We start from the raw sequence: 17377 nt of genomic DNA, 5'->3' as shown, positions 1-17377 counted from the left end.
CCTTAGCCTCCTGCTCATATGGGAAGGCAGAATGGCCACCAGGCCAGCAGCTAACCTGGCTCCTACTCTTTGTTTCAGGTCCATGAGCTTCAGCAATGTTGGCCAACATCCGCACCCATTCTGTCCTCCTTCCTTTACCTGCTAGAGAGCTCTGGTGTGGATTGCTCAGAGCTTGGGGTCAGACCCCAGTGATGAGAGCCCCAGAGCTAGAACAGACTGTTTAGGACAATAAGAGAGGCTGCCTCTTCCCACACCTCTCTGTGCAGGGAGAGGTTCACTGACAGAGCAACAAGGCTCTCCTCTACCACAAGAAGTAGGTGAATGCACTTGGCTTCCCAAAGTAAAATAAATGATCCTTGCCTAGGATGAACGGCCATCCTCCTGAGACTCGGGGTTTTATTTTGAGTGCCTGCCACATTCAGCCATTTACCAGACAGCTTTCTGTTTACAAGCTAGCAATCCCTATCCGCTGTGCTTAAGACCTTGTAGGGATGGTTGTGGCTGGTTTAGGCCGAGCAAGAGGAGGCATGGCCCTCCATGTTCCTTGAATAGCTACCCTCAATGATGCTAGCAATGGCCACACCATGGCGTGTACTTCCCCACCTGATATCCCATGAAGGAGGACTGAGGCAGCAGGATCCAGATACAAGGAGAAACCCCAGCTGACTCCAGTCCAGCACCATGCTCACACACGCTTTAGAGAGACTATCACATGCTAGAGACTGCCATTTGGATTCTGGGTGTCCTAACCTCAGCCTTGCCTGGAGAGCCATGGCTGGTTCCCAGGCCAGTCTCCCATTGGCCCAGAATGGTGACTACCATTCCATGCCAGCGTCAGACGCACCGTGATGCATACCTACCTGCAGGCCCTACACACCGACCTCATGGAGGAGCCTGGGGTCCAGGGCCTCCTGGGTGCTAAACAGCCCAGTCTCTCTTCACACCTAACTCTCTCCTTCTCTTCCCTGTCTCTGTGTGTCTCTCTGTCTTGCTCTTTCCCCTCTCCACCTGGGGCTGCAGAACCGCATGCACGAGTCTCTCATGCTCTTCGACTCCATCTGTAACAACAAGTTTTTCATCGATACCTCCATCATTCTCTTCCTCAACAAGAAAGACCTCTTTGGCGAGAAGATTAAGAAGTCACCCTTGACCATCTGCTTTCCTGAATACCCAGGTGCGTGTTATCGTGGCCCTGTATAAGAGAAAGCCGCTACCAGCCCTGATTGTGGACCTGGATCCCCTCCCCTGCCCCACCTCCAACCCTCACCCTTACCTCCATAAAAGACGCCAACTGGAATCCCACAGCCTGCGGGCTCCAGGGACAGGCTGGGCCAGCACTGTGCAGACCAGCTAGAGAGCAAGGGGCCAGTGCAGGAGTCTGTCGGTGTATTGGAGAAGCACTGAGACACGGCTAGTTGTGGACCACCCAAGCCACGGGTACCATGGCAATAGATTCAGGGATCAAGGCAAGGGCAGGACCACTGGTGTTTCTGAGCTTTTTGCCCCTTAGGTCTCAGGACTTAGTAGGAAAGCCCTCCAAGGGTAGGTAAGGATACCTGTCCTTCCCCTGGCCCAGCACAGCAGCTGTCCTGTGATAGGAAGGGGCAGTAGCCTAAGGTACAGTTCGGGCACCTGCGCTCTGCCGCCAGTTTGTTCTGAACATGCCACACCTTCGCCATCATGCCAACTCTCGCCCCCTCGCACAACCTCACAAACGCTTCCCCTCCAGAACACACCACTCCACGTATCGCACGCCCTCTCCGCCCCTGCCTGCATCTCCTCTGCTCTTGCTGGTCCCTTTTCCCACCTTGTATGGTTCTCGGAGTTGGGGGTGGGATCGCAACCAGTCTTCCCCTGCCCCGTGCCAAAAAAGCTCTTTCCAAATGGGCATCGGAGGGAGAGGCTAGAGACAGGGTTGGTTCGATGCCAGAGCTCAGCCCAGCCCTCTAGAAACTGGATAGTTTTAGGGATCCCTTGGAGCAGAATCAGGCTGAGAACAAGACCAACACCCCAAAAGGCAGGGGTGTCCCCATACTCCAGGGACGGCCACATGTTGCATGGGCCTGGAACTCACTCACTAGGGCCACACAGGTCCCCAGAGCCAGCCGAAGGGGTCCTAAACTACAGCACAGGTGGATGACAGTCTCTCCCAGCTTCTTCTCTAGCTAAAACAGCCGTGTGAAGAAGGCCCACCAGCTTGTACTGTGGGGCTTGCAAAGGTGCAGAGGGAACCAGTTGCTTAATCTGCTGCACCCATTTTTATCTGGGTGCCACAGCAGACTATGATGGCACCTCAGGGTGGCTAGAGGAATAGTGAGAGAGACAGACAGGCATTTGGTAGCAGATCTGTGTAACTGATGGTCAGTGTTGCCATGGTCCTGAGAGGAGGAAAAGGCAGAGGGAGCCAAGGATGACCCTCTGCAGGCAAAGCAAGAGCAAAAACACCCCCCAAAAGGCCAAGGAGGTCATGCTAGAGCAGGCACAGCTCTTAGCAGCCACTGCTGAATTCCTCTGCCTCAGCAAGAATGTGGCCTGGGTGGCCAGTCTCACTGTGTGCAGTACGTTCTGGAGGTCCCCAGTTCTCCAGGGCCTGCAGAGGATACAGCTGGAGTGCCAACAGCCGGAAGGGAAAAGAAAGTCACAAATGTTATGCCACCGTGGGATATGGAGTTATGAGGGCACAGAATGGGTAGGAGGAGGAGGGTTAGGAGGTCACTGAGAGACTGGGTGAGCCAGGGTGTGTGTGCAAGGTAGTTGTGTAAGAACACTGGGCTCATCAGGTGTGGCACAGTGGAGCACATCTGGAAGTCTGTTCTTGAAGCTTTCCATCTGGGAAGCTCCTTAGCACGGCAGCCTGTAGCACTCCCCGTTCTCTGGTGGCTTTGCTGAGCTCACCGACACCTACCACCAAATGTGCTTCTGCTCTCGATAGCTCTGTGATGAGGGTGGAAAGGGCTAACCCTACCCCACCTGGGGGATGTCCCACCCCTCAGCCTTCACGGAGGCTCAGCCTTCACGGAGGCTCAGCACCAGCCTGGAACTCCAGCTTGGAGCTATCTTTTCTTTCAGAAGGGAAGAAAGACCTTGCCAGCCAGTGCCTCCAGTGGCCCACACCCCTGCCAGCCAGCCTGTGCTCACACTCCCCCAGGATACCATTTTTTTCTGTATTGGCCATCTCCTAACAGACTAAGGGAAACGGGGCACCTTCCTTGTTCTGGACTTTTCCAAACATTTGTTGTGGTGGTCTACAGCATAGGTTATTCAACTAAACAGTGCCTACAGGGCAGATCCAGAAGTACTTAGACAGTAGCTGATTGGAAAACTCCTTAAATCATCCACAAATATGCCCTGTTATCCCCCACCCAGCCTGCCAGAATCAAGGGGACCCCAAAGGAATTGTTAGAGGTACTGTAGAGCCCAATGGGTATCTCACACAAGCTTGTCACTGTTCCCATGTCCTGGCCACTTACCCAAGAACTGAGACTTCCTGGTGATGCCCCAGCCCACAAAGGGACCTCTCGGAGGAAGGTACTACATGCAGACAGACCACAGGCTAGTTTGATGCCCACCACACCTGAAGTACCACAAGACTGCCTCTTGGCGCCCTCCTCCCTGTTTACAGGTTTATTAGAATTGCTCAGTGATTAAGAGTACGTCCTGCGGGGCTGGGGATTTAGCTCAGTGGTAGAGCGCTTATCTAGGAAGCGCAAGGCCCTGGGTTCGGTCCCCAGCTCCGAAAAAAAGAACCAAAAAAAAAAAAAAAAAGAGTACGTCCTGCTCTTGCAGAGGACCCAAGATCAGTAACTAGCACCCATCAGGTGCCTCACATCTACCTCTAATTCCATATCCAGGAGATCCAATGCCCTCTCTGGCTTCTGTGGACACTGCACTCACATGTGCATACACTCGCACAGGCACACACACACACACACACACACACACACACACACATCTTAAAGAGTCACATGGGTTGGGGAGATGGCCCAGTGGTGAGACAGAGTAATGGAGTTGGTTTCCATTTCATCTTCGTGACATGGAAAGGTCCTTGCTTTATCTAGCTTTGTTAATGAGATCATCTGTGACCACGGCTCTGCCCAGAGCCATCGCAGACATACAATACAAACACAGTAAGTGAAAGCTGAGGAAGCAGAAGCCAGGCAATGCCAGGCCTTTGGTGGTTTGTAGCTTCTGTGCAGCCTTGCCCTGGAGAATCGGGTGAGGAATCGATTCCTCACCGGAATGCTGTTCCCTCCGGCCTCGCCGCGCCTGCTCTGCCTCCTGCCTGCCCGTCCACACCCAGCTCTCACCAGGGCATCTTGCTTGCCCCTCTGTATCTTCCTACAGGCTCCAACACCTATGAAGACGCAGCTGCCTACATCCAAACACAGTTTGAAAGCAAAAACCGCTCACCCAACAAAGAAATTTACTGTCACATGACTTGTGCCACAGACACGAATAATATCCAGGTGGTATTCGACGCCGTCACCGACATCATCATTGCCAACAATCTCCGGGGCTGTGGCTTGTACTGACCTCTTGTCCTGTATAGCAACCTATTTGGTAATGATTCCAGCACTCACAGAACAGCTTGTGTACACACACACACACACACACACACACACACACACACACACCACTAACCAGTGCAAGTTGGTACATAAAACTTTAAAAAGGCATACCATAACCTTATCTATACACACGTATATATTAGAAAAAATGTTTTTAGTTAATATTTAAAAGAGCTGCGGACAGAACTGACCACCATCCCTAGCTCATCAGTTTCCCTGGGACAGCACATGAGCATGCACACATGTGCGTGCACACACTCACACAGGGCATGGTGGGAACCTGGGTTAGCACTCTTTCCTCTAGACAGCCCCAGGGCATGAGCACGGCAGGCAGGGGGAGACCTGGTTCTGTCCGTCCCCCTCTGCATCCTACCATGAGGCAGCCTGCTCAGTTCTGCCTTGCTCCTCCCCAAATTTCAAAAACATTTAAGAAATGGCCAACACTAAACATCCCCCTATCATAGCCACAACAGAAAACTCTAGGGACCCTTCTATTTTGGGTGGTGGTGGTGATTTATTTCAAGAATCTAGAAGAATCATTGCTCCGATCAATCCACTGTCTCCTGAGTTTTCTTTATTCATGGGAACAGAGGAAAATTTAGAGATGGGAGACCTGGTCTGCTTTCTCACGTAATTGAGGGGAGGGAGTGCACGAGCCATTGCCCAAACTCAACTACAGAGTTAGAGCCAGATTTCCTCCAAGAGGGCCCTGGACGAGGTGTGAGTGGTCTGGGGAGGGCTGGACAGGCCAGAAGCAAGGTACAAGACAGGGATGGGCTTCCCTACTAAGGACTCCCCACTGTGCCCCACCACCTGCGCTAGTTAAACGTTCTAGGTTGGTTTGTTGGTTGGTTGGTTTGTAAAGTCAAAGAAAATGGTCAGACTGGCACCTATCTCTCTCTCTACAGACTGCTTCATGGACTCTTTGCTGTTGATGTTGATCTCCTGGTAGCATGACCTTTGGCCTTTGTAAGACACACAGCCTTTCTGTACCAAGCCCCTGTCTAACCTACGACCCCAGAGTGACTGACGGCTGTGTATTTCTGTAGAATGCTGTAGAATACGGTTTTAGTTGAGTCTTTACATTTAGAACTTGAAAGGATTTAAAAAAAAAAAAACATTTCTCATGTGCTTTGTAGCTTTAAAAAGGAAAACTCACCATTTCATCCATATTTCCTTTTATTTTGAAGTTAAAAAAAAAAAACATACACGTCAGTAACCACACCCTCCCCATCCCAGCTCAAATTGGGGCTGGCACACAGAGGCAGTGCTGGGCCCAGTACCTCCCAGGGCTTCTGTGCAGCCCAGGGCTGCTGAGAACTTGCCAGGCTAGGCTTTCTAGAAGGCCACTGGCCACTGTAACCACCCTCTCCCACGCCTGTCGGCTGCCCAGACACCTCATACACCACCAGGCAGCAGCGGCAGCCCTACCCAGCCACCCAACTCCGAACACACTCACTCAAAGTTTGCAGTTTGCGTAGAAAAGCACAGCTCTGGCGGGGGTAGCTGCCACAGACAATGCTCATCAATAGAAACCCGCCCCATAGATGCACCTTGCCCCGCCCCTTCCTACGCTCCCTTTGTGTTGTTCTTTTTTGGTTTTTCTTCTCGTCCTAAAGAGTACTTCCCATGCATACCTGACCAGCTCTGCCAGTGTCTGGGGAACGGGGGTTGTGTGGTTTTGTTTTTTGTTTTTCCTTTAACATCACAGCCTCTGGCCCTGGGCAGAAGCCCTCCCTTGTGTGTGGCCCCCTCTCCACCTCTCCTCTCTGTTCCAGTGACCTATGTTCCCTCGCTCTCATGTTGGGATGTTTGTGCTGCAGATAAAAAGAACAAAAAAAATAAATAAATAAAAGTTTTTAAATACCACAAGATGGAAGAAAAACAAAAAAAATTAAAAGATGGAATGTAGTGTTTACATTAAAGCCAGTTTTCATGATCAGTCCTACGTCATTTCTACTTGCCTAGTATCTAACCCCAGACCTGTTCACGGTTTCACTTTTAAGACAATATTGGCTGAAGACCAGTCACAGCCATTTCAATAATGGAGGCAAAAAGACAAAACACAAAAAAATTAAAAATACAGGAAAAAAAACTTGAAAAAAAGGAAAAACGTTAAAAAAAAAATAAAATAAAAAGCCCACGGGTCTTTGTAAGCCTTTCTATTCCCAACGGTGAGGTTTCTGTGACACCTGACACTGCCAGCCTACTTCTCTAACGGATTCATGTGTAGCTCAATAAAGAGAATGTTTGTCTGTACCCGAGTCTCACCTTCTGCCTTCTAGACGATCGTCCCTGGGGTGGGCTTCACTCCGACAGGAAAGGAGACACTAGGCCACCTACCCTGGGAGGGTGGTGGGTCAGGAATTTCTCCACAGGATCATCTAGGTCCTCGACATTTTGTCACCGAGGAGAGGCAGTTCAGAGCACAGCCATTGGGAAAACTGCCTAGAATCTGTCTTTCCTCTCCTTCCCCTCTCCTTCCCTGTCAGTCTGTCCCTAACCTTCCTCTCCTTTCTCTCTCACGTGTGGGCGTGCACGGACACATGCACGCACACACACACACCTACCTGCATACACAAACAGGAATGGAAGCAGGGAGATGGGCAGTTTTATTTTTGCGGCAACTTCTCCAGCACAGCTGGTTTCATGTTCCTGGTGGCCTGACACTGGGGCGAGAAAAGCAAAGACAAGCCACACCCAGCTCCTGTCTGCCATGCCCAGGGCTTTCCCTCCAAGAGGAAGATAGGTGCTTCCAAGAAGGTCAAACTGCCCCAGCCTTCTGCACACCCACTTTGAGACCAAAGGACAAGCTGGGTCCAAAGACCCTCCGGCAGGATTCCTCCAGCTTTGCTTGTCCCACTGCAGCTGGGTACAAGGGTATCAGCAGGTGGAACCCAAGACAGCACAGCTCGGCTCCCAGAATTGAGCTTCCCAGCTGTTGACCTCACTATGGCCCCTCAAACTACGCGGCTTTGCTAAGAACTAGCAAATGGATTGAGACTGGGCCCACCAAAATGCCTCCCACCACAGACCAGTCATTAGGTAAGCAGCTAAGGGTAGGTTCTGTACCAGTGTAATGGGGGAACCTTACAGGAGTCCATTAGCAAAATCCTATCCCAACAGCACCCCACGTGGAAATTCTTAGCTCAGAAAGCACATGGCACATGCCTTTGGTCATCTGAACCCAGCATGGTGTATGTGTGAAGGTGCAGACACAATACTGTTTCAGACCAAGGCCTGTCCCCAGCTGTCCTAAGTACCTAGTAAATGCATGCATACCCCGAAGCCTCTTCTGCCAAGGCGCACCTCTTTCCCAGTGCTTTTCTACCAACGCCTCCACTCCAAGTTGCTGAATACAGAGGGGGACACACAACCTACGACCGGTCCACACCTTGACTGCTGTATCAGACAACAAACCAAGATCCCCATGGAAGGCCAAAGGTAAACACAACCCAGACATCTGAACTTCTCTCAAAATGAGCTACATTCTAGCTAGCGCTTTCCCAACTTACCAAACTACAAGTGAATTTTTGCAGATTTAGGTGAAAGCCAATGTTTTAAACCTTAATTTTCTATTTCTCCCAGTGCTGGACATAGAATCTAGGATACCATCATGTTAGGCAGGGCAGTATCCAGTAGGTTAAGTCCTAGCATGGCTTTCTTTAAGAGAAAGGTAAGGAGGCAGTTTTTGGAAAGGATAGGGAGGGAAGGTTTAGTACAAGAATCACAGGGGCAGAATCTATACACTATTTAAACACACACACACTCTCCATGTACAGTCAGGGTTAGAAACACTTCAGAACTTATTGAAAGCAGAGATGGGAGATGGATCTTCAGGTAAGACAGAGAGCCTTCCAGGGAGGACAGACACAACTCCTTAACCAGCCTCCTACCTGTGTGTTCTCAACTGCCAAAGAGCTGTCTGATCCCTTTCCCAAAATCTCAGCAAAGGATCGAGCCTGCTGGCTACAGACTGAAGATCATTCTCTACTCTAGGGAAGGTCAAATGCAGGCTACCTAAGTACTCGAGAGTCAAACCAGCCCTAGTGTAAATTTACACAATCACCCTGCTACATAAAAGCATCAAAGTTGAAAGAAAAATTAAGGACCCAAGAAGACAAAAATTAAATATGGAAAATAAAAAATTAGGAAAAGACTGCAGAATAGTTCCAAAATTAGCCAGAAGTCTCTTGGAGCTTTGCTTCTCTACAGCCGAGCCAGAGGACCAATGACCTGGCTGCCAGAGGACAGTGAAAGCTACCCAATCTCACCACCAGGGCCTTCACTGAGTAGCTACCTGTCCATTGTCCCCAAGAAGTGACAAGAAGTGAAAGCCAAGGGGCTGGGGATTTAGCTCAGTGGTAGAGCGCTTACCTAGGAAGCACAAGGCCCTGGGTTCAGTCCCCAGCTCCGGAAAAAAAGAACCAAAAAAAAAAAAAAAAAAAAAAAAAAAACCAAGAAGCCTCCTATTGCACCCAGAATCCTTGACCGTCCAGATCATTTCTCTACCAGCTTCCTTTTGACCCAACCCATCTACAGAGGGAGCAAATGAAGCATAAACTTGGGACCTCTCTCTTAAGCCATACTAAGCACTTCCATTTACAGCTGTTCAGTATTCTCCAGTGTTCCTAGACCCTCTGAAATGGTTCCTACCGTCACACCCCTGAATGAAGAAGAGTGGACTTAGCTTCCACTTTATTTTCATGTGCATCATGGAAAGGTGTCAAGGACAAAGACAAGCCCAGTGCTGCCTGCTCTAAGTAAAACACAGAAGAGACAACACCTCACCCAGTTCAACAGTTATAAAACCCCCAACCCACAGAGCAGACACGAGCAGTGTGGGAGTCCAGGGGTCCCCACACAACATGACAAGATTTTGCTTTTTATTATTGTTGCTTTATAATAAAAACAAGTTGCTATGCTTTCAGCAAAACAAAAACAAAACAAAAAAACCCATAGAAATTTAACTAACAGCAGTTCAAGGTAAGGCTTTTGAAAGATTTATTGAAATAAATTATCTTCGCCTATCCGCCTGTTATCCTTTTCTCAGTTACTTGTCAACATTCTAAAAACTTTCAGGTATGTAAAATACATTTAACTTTGCCAATAATTTTAGATAATACTGGATTTTCCCCAAAAGGACTACCATAAAACTATGTTTTGAAACATTAAAAAAAAAAAGCTTAATCCAATGGGACATAAAACTATGTAACCTATGATTGCATGTTTCAAATCCTTAAATACGTGGAGAATTTGAGATCTGGGAACAAGACTGCTTGAGGCATGTGGATTATTCAATGTCCTGCTTCTATTTGATGAGACCCACAGGAACGAAAGCAGGAGAATGAAGGGCTCCGGGAGGGAAAGATACAAAAGTTATTTCTTCAGCAATGTCCTCCAAAACACCCCTGCCTAACAGGGCCACAGCTTTTTCCAAGGATCAAACCCATTATGTTTAGCATAGCCTAACTGGGTTGACCAAGGAATTAAAATCATAACCAAAGCCTCCTACTCAACCCCTTCCCATGCCTGAATTAAGCAGGGAGTGGAGAGAGGTGGTGGCCATGGGCGAGCTTAAGTGATGCACCCGAGTGAACGGGTGTGAAGCCAGCTGTGGACTGCGGCTCAGATTGGTCCTGGATATTGAGGGCAGAAAAGGGCCTCCTCATTCTGCAGCCCTGAGCTCACTCTTTCTACTGCAGATACTAAACCAGTTCTTTCTACATGAGGCCCTGCTGGTCTGGAGGTCCAAGAGCCTGTGGGACTGGCCTCTAGAACACAGGATGCTTCCTCCCCACGCACAGCATTTAATAACAGGACACCTAGCCGTGGTGTAGTCAGCTTCCTGCTCGCACCTCTGACTGCTGCCATGCACCCTCCCCAGGATCCATGCTTCCTTCCAGCTATGGTGCTAAAAGACCCAACATCTGCTGTGGCTTATATCAAAACAAATTCAAGCTACCTGCTGTAGGCAGGTGACTGCCCAAGTGCCCACTTCCTTCTGCTTGTCCCCTACTCCCAACAAGTCCAGCCAACACCAGAAGAGACCATGCCTAGAGTTAAAATGTGCAGTGTTTCTAAGGGGAAGAGAAATGTCACATTAGAAAGTATTACAAAGGATTCGATTTGTCAGCTGTGCACACACTATTAGGACCACATGCTTTATGCAGCAGCGATGCAGTCGCAGGTCTCCACACAGCAGGCAGAACTGGGACAGGCCTCTTCCGGGAGCTGGGGCCGGGCAGGAGGCTGAGGAAGGTCAGGAAGCACTAGGTTGTCTGCTGCCTCTGAAGCCTCCGCTCAGCAGCCGCTGCCAGCATCCTTCGGCGCAGGGTCACGGGGTCAGAGGACGTGCCTTCAGAAGGGAGGAGTCTCTCTGAGGCCCCATCATCTTCAGAACTTTTGTTCAAGAACCGCCTATAAGAAATGAAAAAGCCACGAGAGAGAAAGATGGGAAACAGGAAGCCATGCCGGACGCTGCTGTTCTCAGTTCCCTCTCCACAAGCAACTCCACAAAGGTCAGTCAAGGTCATCCCGCAGTAAAAACAGCCTTGCCCAGGGGCTGAGGCACAGTGCAGCTCAGTAGCAGGCCACTTGCTCAGCACATGCGAAGCCAAGAGAAAGAAAAGCCAAGAAGGGTGAACAGGGAAGAAGCCAGGCAGGAAGGACAGACACAGCAGACTCCTCCAGGATGAACCCAATTCCCAGGGAGAGGACTGTCAAATAACAGTTGAACTTTCTCTCCTCTGCCTCTCTCCTTCCCACAGACAGACTAGGTCTTATAACAACAGGTCTGTGCAAGGCCCACAACCCGCACGGAGAACTGAAATAAGGTCCTACCCACAAGAGCAGTACCTGCTCCAGGTACCGCCCACTGCAAGGAACTCTTGGACACCGGTGCTCTGTTCATATGGCCCACGGAAGAGTGGTCAAGAGGAATCTTAGGGGCAGACCTCTCCCAGGTCCTCGCACCCTAGGTCTCAGGTTCTTACCTGTGTCTGTCACATGGGTTAACAGTGATTCCTCTCAGAACCAAGGGGAAGACAGGCAATTCATGTACAGGCCTGAGATCATGTTGGCACTCAGCTGCCATTTGCCCTATAACTTGTGTGTGCCAACTGGGGCTGGAGAATCAACTCACTTTCGAGCCTGCTGCAGGAGGTCATCCTTACGCTGGACTAACATGCGCTGTCTCTCATCAGCAGACTTGGAGAAGCGGCTCCCACGGGCTTCGAAGTCTTCCACCTCTACGGGCTCTAGCTCTACCTCGCTGAAGTCCAAGGTCTCCTCTAGGCGAGGACTGAGGTCCAGTGGTACACGCTCCGTCTGGACAGAGAGGCAGCTGTTATCACAGGCCTTCGCCTCCCAGGCAGCTTCCTTACCTTGCCAAGTGCACCCCTTGCACAAGCCTCTGCTGGACCTTCTGCCAGACAGGAAGCAAAGGGAGTCTTGGGCTCTGGGGAGGCAAGCCGCATGTCTGACGTACCTGTGCTGAGAGTCAGGGCTGCTCACTGTTAGTGGAGTAGTAACTGGCAGCACGTATATACATACATGTACATGCAGTTGTAAGTAATGAACAACATGATACATACTTCCAAACTCTTGGAGTGGAACACAAGTAGACTGCTAGTTAGTACTCCAAAATCTTTTCTTAGAATCCTACCAGCTGCTTAAGAATTTAAATACGTCTTATCTGTTGCAAGAAATGTTTGCTCTTGAGTTAAAAACAGTCAATAGGATCTTTTGTGAATACAGACTCAACTGATTATGTGTTTACCGAGTAACAAAGGACTTTCCTGGTTTTGGCCAAAGCTCCAAATGCCAAGACACTGCCCAGATAGCCAGACATCCTAAAACAGGTGAGACCAAGCACACTGCTCCTGCTGCAGCCTCAGAGAACGTAGGCCGGAGCTAGCCCACCACATGCCTCTAATCGGCAACGGGGCTGAGGCCTTTCTAGAGGCGTTTGCACTGCGAGGGCTTCTTTGTCTCCCACCCTTCGCGCTCTCTCTGCCTTCAGCCAAGTCCGAGTGGACTTTAAGACAGCCGTATGAACCTGACCCACGGAGTAAGTCTAGACTACTTAGCAAGACTTTGTCTTACAGAGTGGGAAGGAGGTGAACCTAGGTACACATTAGTGAGCAATGGAGTGAATGAGCAAAAGGACGTCATTCAAGTGAGGAGAGACGAGAGCGCCGTGAGGCCTGCTCACCCACATCCACTGCAGCTGAGGGACTGGTGATAGCCAGAGTCTAACGAAACTGGCTGGAGCACACCAAGAGTGGGGAGGAGTGTGACACCTGGTGACAGTAAGCAACACACACCCCAGAGCTCAGGCGACAGCCCTGTAGATGGGAATAGCCTAAAGTTGTTGAACACAGACCGAGCCCAAAAGGTCCCCTGGAGGTGGTCGTAAAGGCCAACACAAACTCAAACATTTGGTATTTTTGGCACTATTCAGGGCAGTGAGGATTAACATCAATAAAGATACACAGTCATAAAGCCTCATTCTAAGCCTCCCAGGAGGCTACAAAGAGGCAAGCAGTCCATAGAGGACAAGGAGAAGGAAAGCAAAGCCCACTGAGCTTGCCTCAGCCCTGCCCTGCTGTGTCCTCAAGTCTCACTCACTGCCTGGGACAAGTGGACAGATTTACAGCCACCCAAGGAGCAAATGATGCGACTACTAGGCGGGCTGGAGGGCCTCTCGCTTTTGCTTTTTGTTTTAATGATTTGATTAGCTACACTAGGAAGAAAAACATAAAGGGGTCCGGTGAGTCCACATTTATCTTTTCAGGGCTGACACTGAAACAGAAGGTAAAAGGTATGTGTAGGGGCTGGGGATTTAGCTCAGTGGTAGAGCGCTTACCTAGGAAGCGCAAGGCCCTGGGTTCGGTCCCCAGCTCCGAAAAAAAGAACCAAAAAAAAAAAAAAAAAAAAAAAAGGTATGTGTAATTAAGCAAATATAATTAATCTGGTCAAGTTATGGCCCTGGTCATCCTTCCTAATGACGGTTTAATGAACTGTTAGTCAAGGTCTTTGAATTTCCTGTACACGGCAAAGTTCCTATAAATTCCTTGATTTCATTACACTAAAAAAAATAAATAAAATCTTTTTTAGAACTCTTAAACTAACTCTGAACAACTGAGGAATGAAGGCAAACATGTTCTTCACATGTTCCCAAGGCAGAATCATGCTCACAGTTCTGTAAGTGTCCAAAATCCTAATGCAGAAACTCTTGCAGAAATTAGTCAATAGTCTTAAAAGGACGCACAGTCTAACTATGGCCCTCTCTCTGTTCTCTGAGACAGGGTCTGACTTACTACAGGTTGGCTTGAAACCCATCATCCTCCAGTCTTGGGGCCCTAACTACAAAGAGTAGAGAAATACACTACCAGGGCCTGCTCCAAGCCTAGGTGTGGAAACGGTGGGGCCTAGCAGGCAAAAGTAAGTTAGTTACTAGTGTCAGGTCTTCCAAGGTGATAACCTGCTCCTGTCTCTGCCCTGCTCACTGCTTTCTAGCCTGGGATGATGATGTAAATTTCCTCCATCACAAGATCTGGTCACCATGAACTCAACTACTGCCCCTGCCTCCCCACTGTGACAGACTGAAACCCTCTCCAACTATACTATCTGTTGGGATTCTGTCTAAGCTCCACCCCACAGCTACTTGGCAACAGCCAGGTATGCTCTGCCCCACAGTTGCCTGGCAACAGCCAGCTGTGCCTGACTATAAAGCTTGCCCCCTCCTCTCCCTCTTGCTCTTGCTTGCCCTTACTCTTCTCTGCTCTCATGCCCTCTTCCCTGTCCTTTCTCTCCCCATCCACCACCCTCCTCCCAGGCGCCCATGGCCGGCCTACGTTGTTCCTCCCCTCCTCTACTCTTCTGTCTTGTTAAACCTTTCCATGTGGAACCATGTTGCTTTGGTGTGTTCTGTCTGGACACGAGTTAAGATTTAAACCCCAACACTACCAACCCAATAAACTGTAATGAATTCACCGGACCACACTGCCCTTCTACAGCACAGCTCGAGTAAGCTGACCGTACCTGGACAGATGCTTCTCCCTCCTCCAGGTCAGTGCCGGGCCTTTCTACTGGGCTGTTCAGTGCAGGCCTCAGGCTATCTGACCGCTGAAAGAAAACACAGCAGTCATTCAGGATGGGGTAAAGAGGGGGCAGGTGACATTCTCAGCATACCTCACAACCTGAAAGGTAAGGCAAAGGACTTGGAGGTCTACATAAGTTCCATGTTTGAGAATAGTTAGCAAATGGCTCCAGTCAGCTTCCTCTTCAGTAATAATGATTGCAAAAAGGCAATGGCAAAGGTCAACTGCACCAAGTAAACACTTGGTTTTCTCAGTAACCTTCCTAAAGGTCTATGAAGCAGGCACTGCGATTACATCTCCAGGCTAGAGCTGTTCTGGGTCCTTCCTGCAGAATATATCCCTTCAGGTCTGAGCACCTTCATGTCTGTTTTATGTGTTTCACTGACAATCTTATCTGACCACACGAGACAACTCTGCCACCTCCAGTCAGGCAGCCAACAGTCAGGTCACAGAGCTGAGACCCAAGGGAACATATAGTTAGCACCTTAGTCCAGTCCAGCTATACAGACCTTAGCCCAGCTGTCTCCAAAGGCTACAATCTTCAAAAGAGCTTCATCTTTTTTAATTTTATTGATGAATCTCTATACATTAATAGACTGTACACCAAAACTTTTGGTAAATGATTATCTGGACTCACTGAAGTTCCTCAGTATCACTGAAGGACTCACTGACGTCCCCAGTATCACTGAAGGACTCACTGACGTCCTCAGTATCATTGAAGCCCTCCTGTTGCTCCTCTGTGCCTCTCTAAGAGGCCGGGTGATGAGGCACAAACTCTGACCGTTTTAATGAAGTCCAAAGTCCAAGCCTCAGAGAGATGTGGGCTGTAACTAACACACACACACGATATACAATCAGCCTTCTCTTGGAGTGCCAGGGATTCATAAACCATAGCCCCATATTCACCCCTCTCAACTACTTCTACAAATAATGTTTTACTGGACCCCAATCCTGCTCACCCACATACTCACTGCCAATGCCTGCTTTAGTTGCAACAGATTGTGAAACAAGCAGAGTCTAAATATTTACTCTTCACTCTTCACAAAAATAGAAGTCAACCTTTGACAGGCACCAATGGCATCCCCTTACAGACCTGCAGCAGGGGAAGGCTGATTTGGGGTATGTTTCTGCATTAAAAAAAAATACTCCAATTGTCTGTATTTACTTTTGGTTGATGTGTTCTCATGCAGGATTTGAATAAAACTTATATAAACCCTTCCTCAAATCATAATATCTAGGTGCTAGGACCAATCTTTGTAAAAATAAAATACACTTGTTAGGCATAACGGCCCAGTTTTACCTGCACAGGGAAAGGTACTTGAATCCGTCCTTCTAAGATGTTATCGGTTGTTATTTCCACGGAGCGTGTCATCTGGAGGTCCTGGAGCACAAGGTGGTATGGGACTTGAGGGAACATCTCTTGAATCTGATGAGCCTGGATAAATACAAGGAACCCCAGCAAAGGTCACCCTCCGCAGACTTGAGGGTCATTGTGCATACATGGCAGACCCTGGACAAAGAGGTTGGCATCATATCTTGAAAGGCCACTTTGGCTCAGCAGATCACCTGCACACCTTTTTACTTTCTTTTTACTGTTGTAGGGTACCAGATGTCTGGGAATCCAACAATTTCAAAAAGAGCAGACAGAAATCTAGTAGGATCTCAAGAAAGGGTCAAGTAGTATCTTCTGGTTTTAAAAGGGATCATTTTAAAGATTTATTTAGGATTACTTTATTGGTGCCAGTATTTACCTGCATGCTATGCTAAAGGGGTCATTTTAAAGTTAGATGTTCAGAGTCAGCGTGTATACTATTCATATCCTTTATGCCAAGTGAAAAGACTGATGTGAAAGCCAGGCCAAGGTTCCATTGGATGACACCTGGAAACAGGCGCAAGTAGAGGGGGAGTCGAGCAATGTGTACGGCCGAGTGCTGCTGGGGAAAGGGCTTGGCGAGCAGGCAGGCGGCTCTGGGTAGGGAGAACCAGACTTCAAAGGGGCCTTGGAACCACAGAGAGGAGGACTGGATCCACCCTGACTGCCGATTAGGTTAAGTCTACACAGCTGTGTGAGCTAAACTTGAGATTAACCAAAGCACATTTTTACTATATACAAATTATATTGCAACCTAAAAAAATACAATTAAAGAATGTAAAGTTGTAAATAGAATATTCACATGCAAAATTCTATAATTTTTTTAATTATAAAAGTCAATTTCTAGCCAGGCATGGTGACATGCCACTATAACCCTAGCACTCAGAAGCAGAGGGAGGAGGAGCTGCAAGTTCAATACCAACTGGGTACAACATCTAGTACTGCCTTGGAACTACAATTTTCTTTTTTTTTTTTTTTTTTTTGGTTCTTTTTTTCGGAGCTGGGGACCGAACCCAGGGCCTTGCGCTTCCTAGGTAAGCGCTCTACCACTGAGCTAAATCCCCAGCCCCGGAACTACAATTTTCAAACTATGCTCTAGATCCATCTCGGCATGCACTTACGGGTTTAGGCATGTATGTACAGCACAAATATACAAATTTCCATCCATACTTCCATCCAAGCACCTCAAAACTTGTATGTGCACGTAATGCACATATGCATGTGTTTTATACATATAAGTATATATTTTATAAATCTTACATTTTAGGTTTCTATTGTAGAAAAATCTATAATTTACAGAGCGATAGAGAAAAGAGGGAGGGAAGGAACAG

At 48.6% G+C, this 17377-nt stretch overlaps 2 protein-coding genes across 4 annotated transcripts in view; one reads left to right on the top strand and one right to left on the bottom strand.

Annotated features, from left to right (window-relative positions):
* The window catches only part of Gnao1 (G protein subunit alpha o1), a 157650-nt gene extending 150823 nt beyond the window's left edge, over positions 1 to 6827 (top strand). The window contains exons 7-9 of one of the 2 annotated variants that reach the window (NM_017327.3): positions 1021 to 1174; positions 4345 to 4560; positions 5477 to 6827. In NM_017327.3, the coding sequence (NP_059023.1) occupies positions 1021 to 1174; positions 4345 to 4532 (342 nt within the window). In that variant the 3' untranslated portion in view covers positions 4533 to 4560; positions 5477 to 6827. Of the gene's footprint in view, positions 1 to 1020; positions 1175 to 4344 lie in introns of both variants that reach the window. The other variant, NM_001414910.1, reaches the window with a different exon arrangement.
* A 2605-nt stretch (positions 6828 to 9432) lies between these two features.
* The window catches only part of Amfr (autocrine motility factor receptor), a 35732-nt gene continuing 27787 nt past the window's right edge, over positions 9433 to 17377 (bottom strand). The window contains exons 11-14 of one of the 2 annotated variants that reach the window (NM_001427144.1): positions 15975 to 16109; positions 14616 to 14699; positions 11713 to 11897; positions 9433 to 10988 (exon numbers count right to left, since the gene is read on the bottom strand). In NM_001427144.1, the coding sequence (NP_001414073.1) occupies positions 10841 to 10988; positions 11713 to 11897; positions 14616 to 14699; positions 15975 to 16109 (552 nt within the window). In that variant the 3' untranslated portion in view covers positions 9433 to 10840. The remainder of the gene's footprint in view (positions 10989 to 11712; positions 11898 to 14615; positions 14700 to 15974; positions 16110 to 17377) is intronic. The other variant, XM_063278104.1, reaches the window with a different exon arrangement.

Source organism: Rattus norvegicus, chromosome 19, assembly GCF_036323735.1.
Source record: "Rattus norvegicus strain BN/NHsdMcwi chromosome 19, GRCr8, whole genome shotgun sequence".
NCBI lineage: Eukaryota > Metazoa > Chordata > Mammalia > Rodentia > Muridae > Rattus > Rattus norvegicus.
The sequence above is the reverse complement of the archived record's forward strand: the minus strand, read 5'-3'. Positions and strand labels throughout refer to the sequence as shown.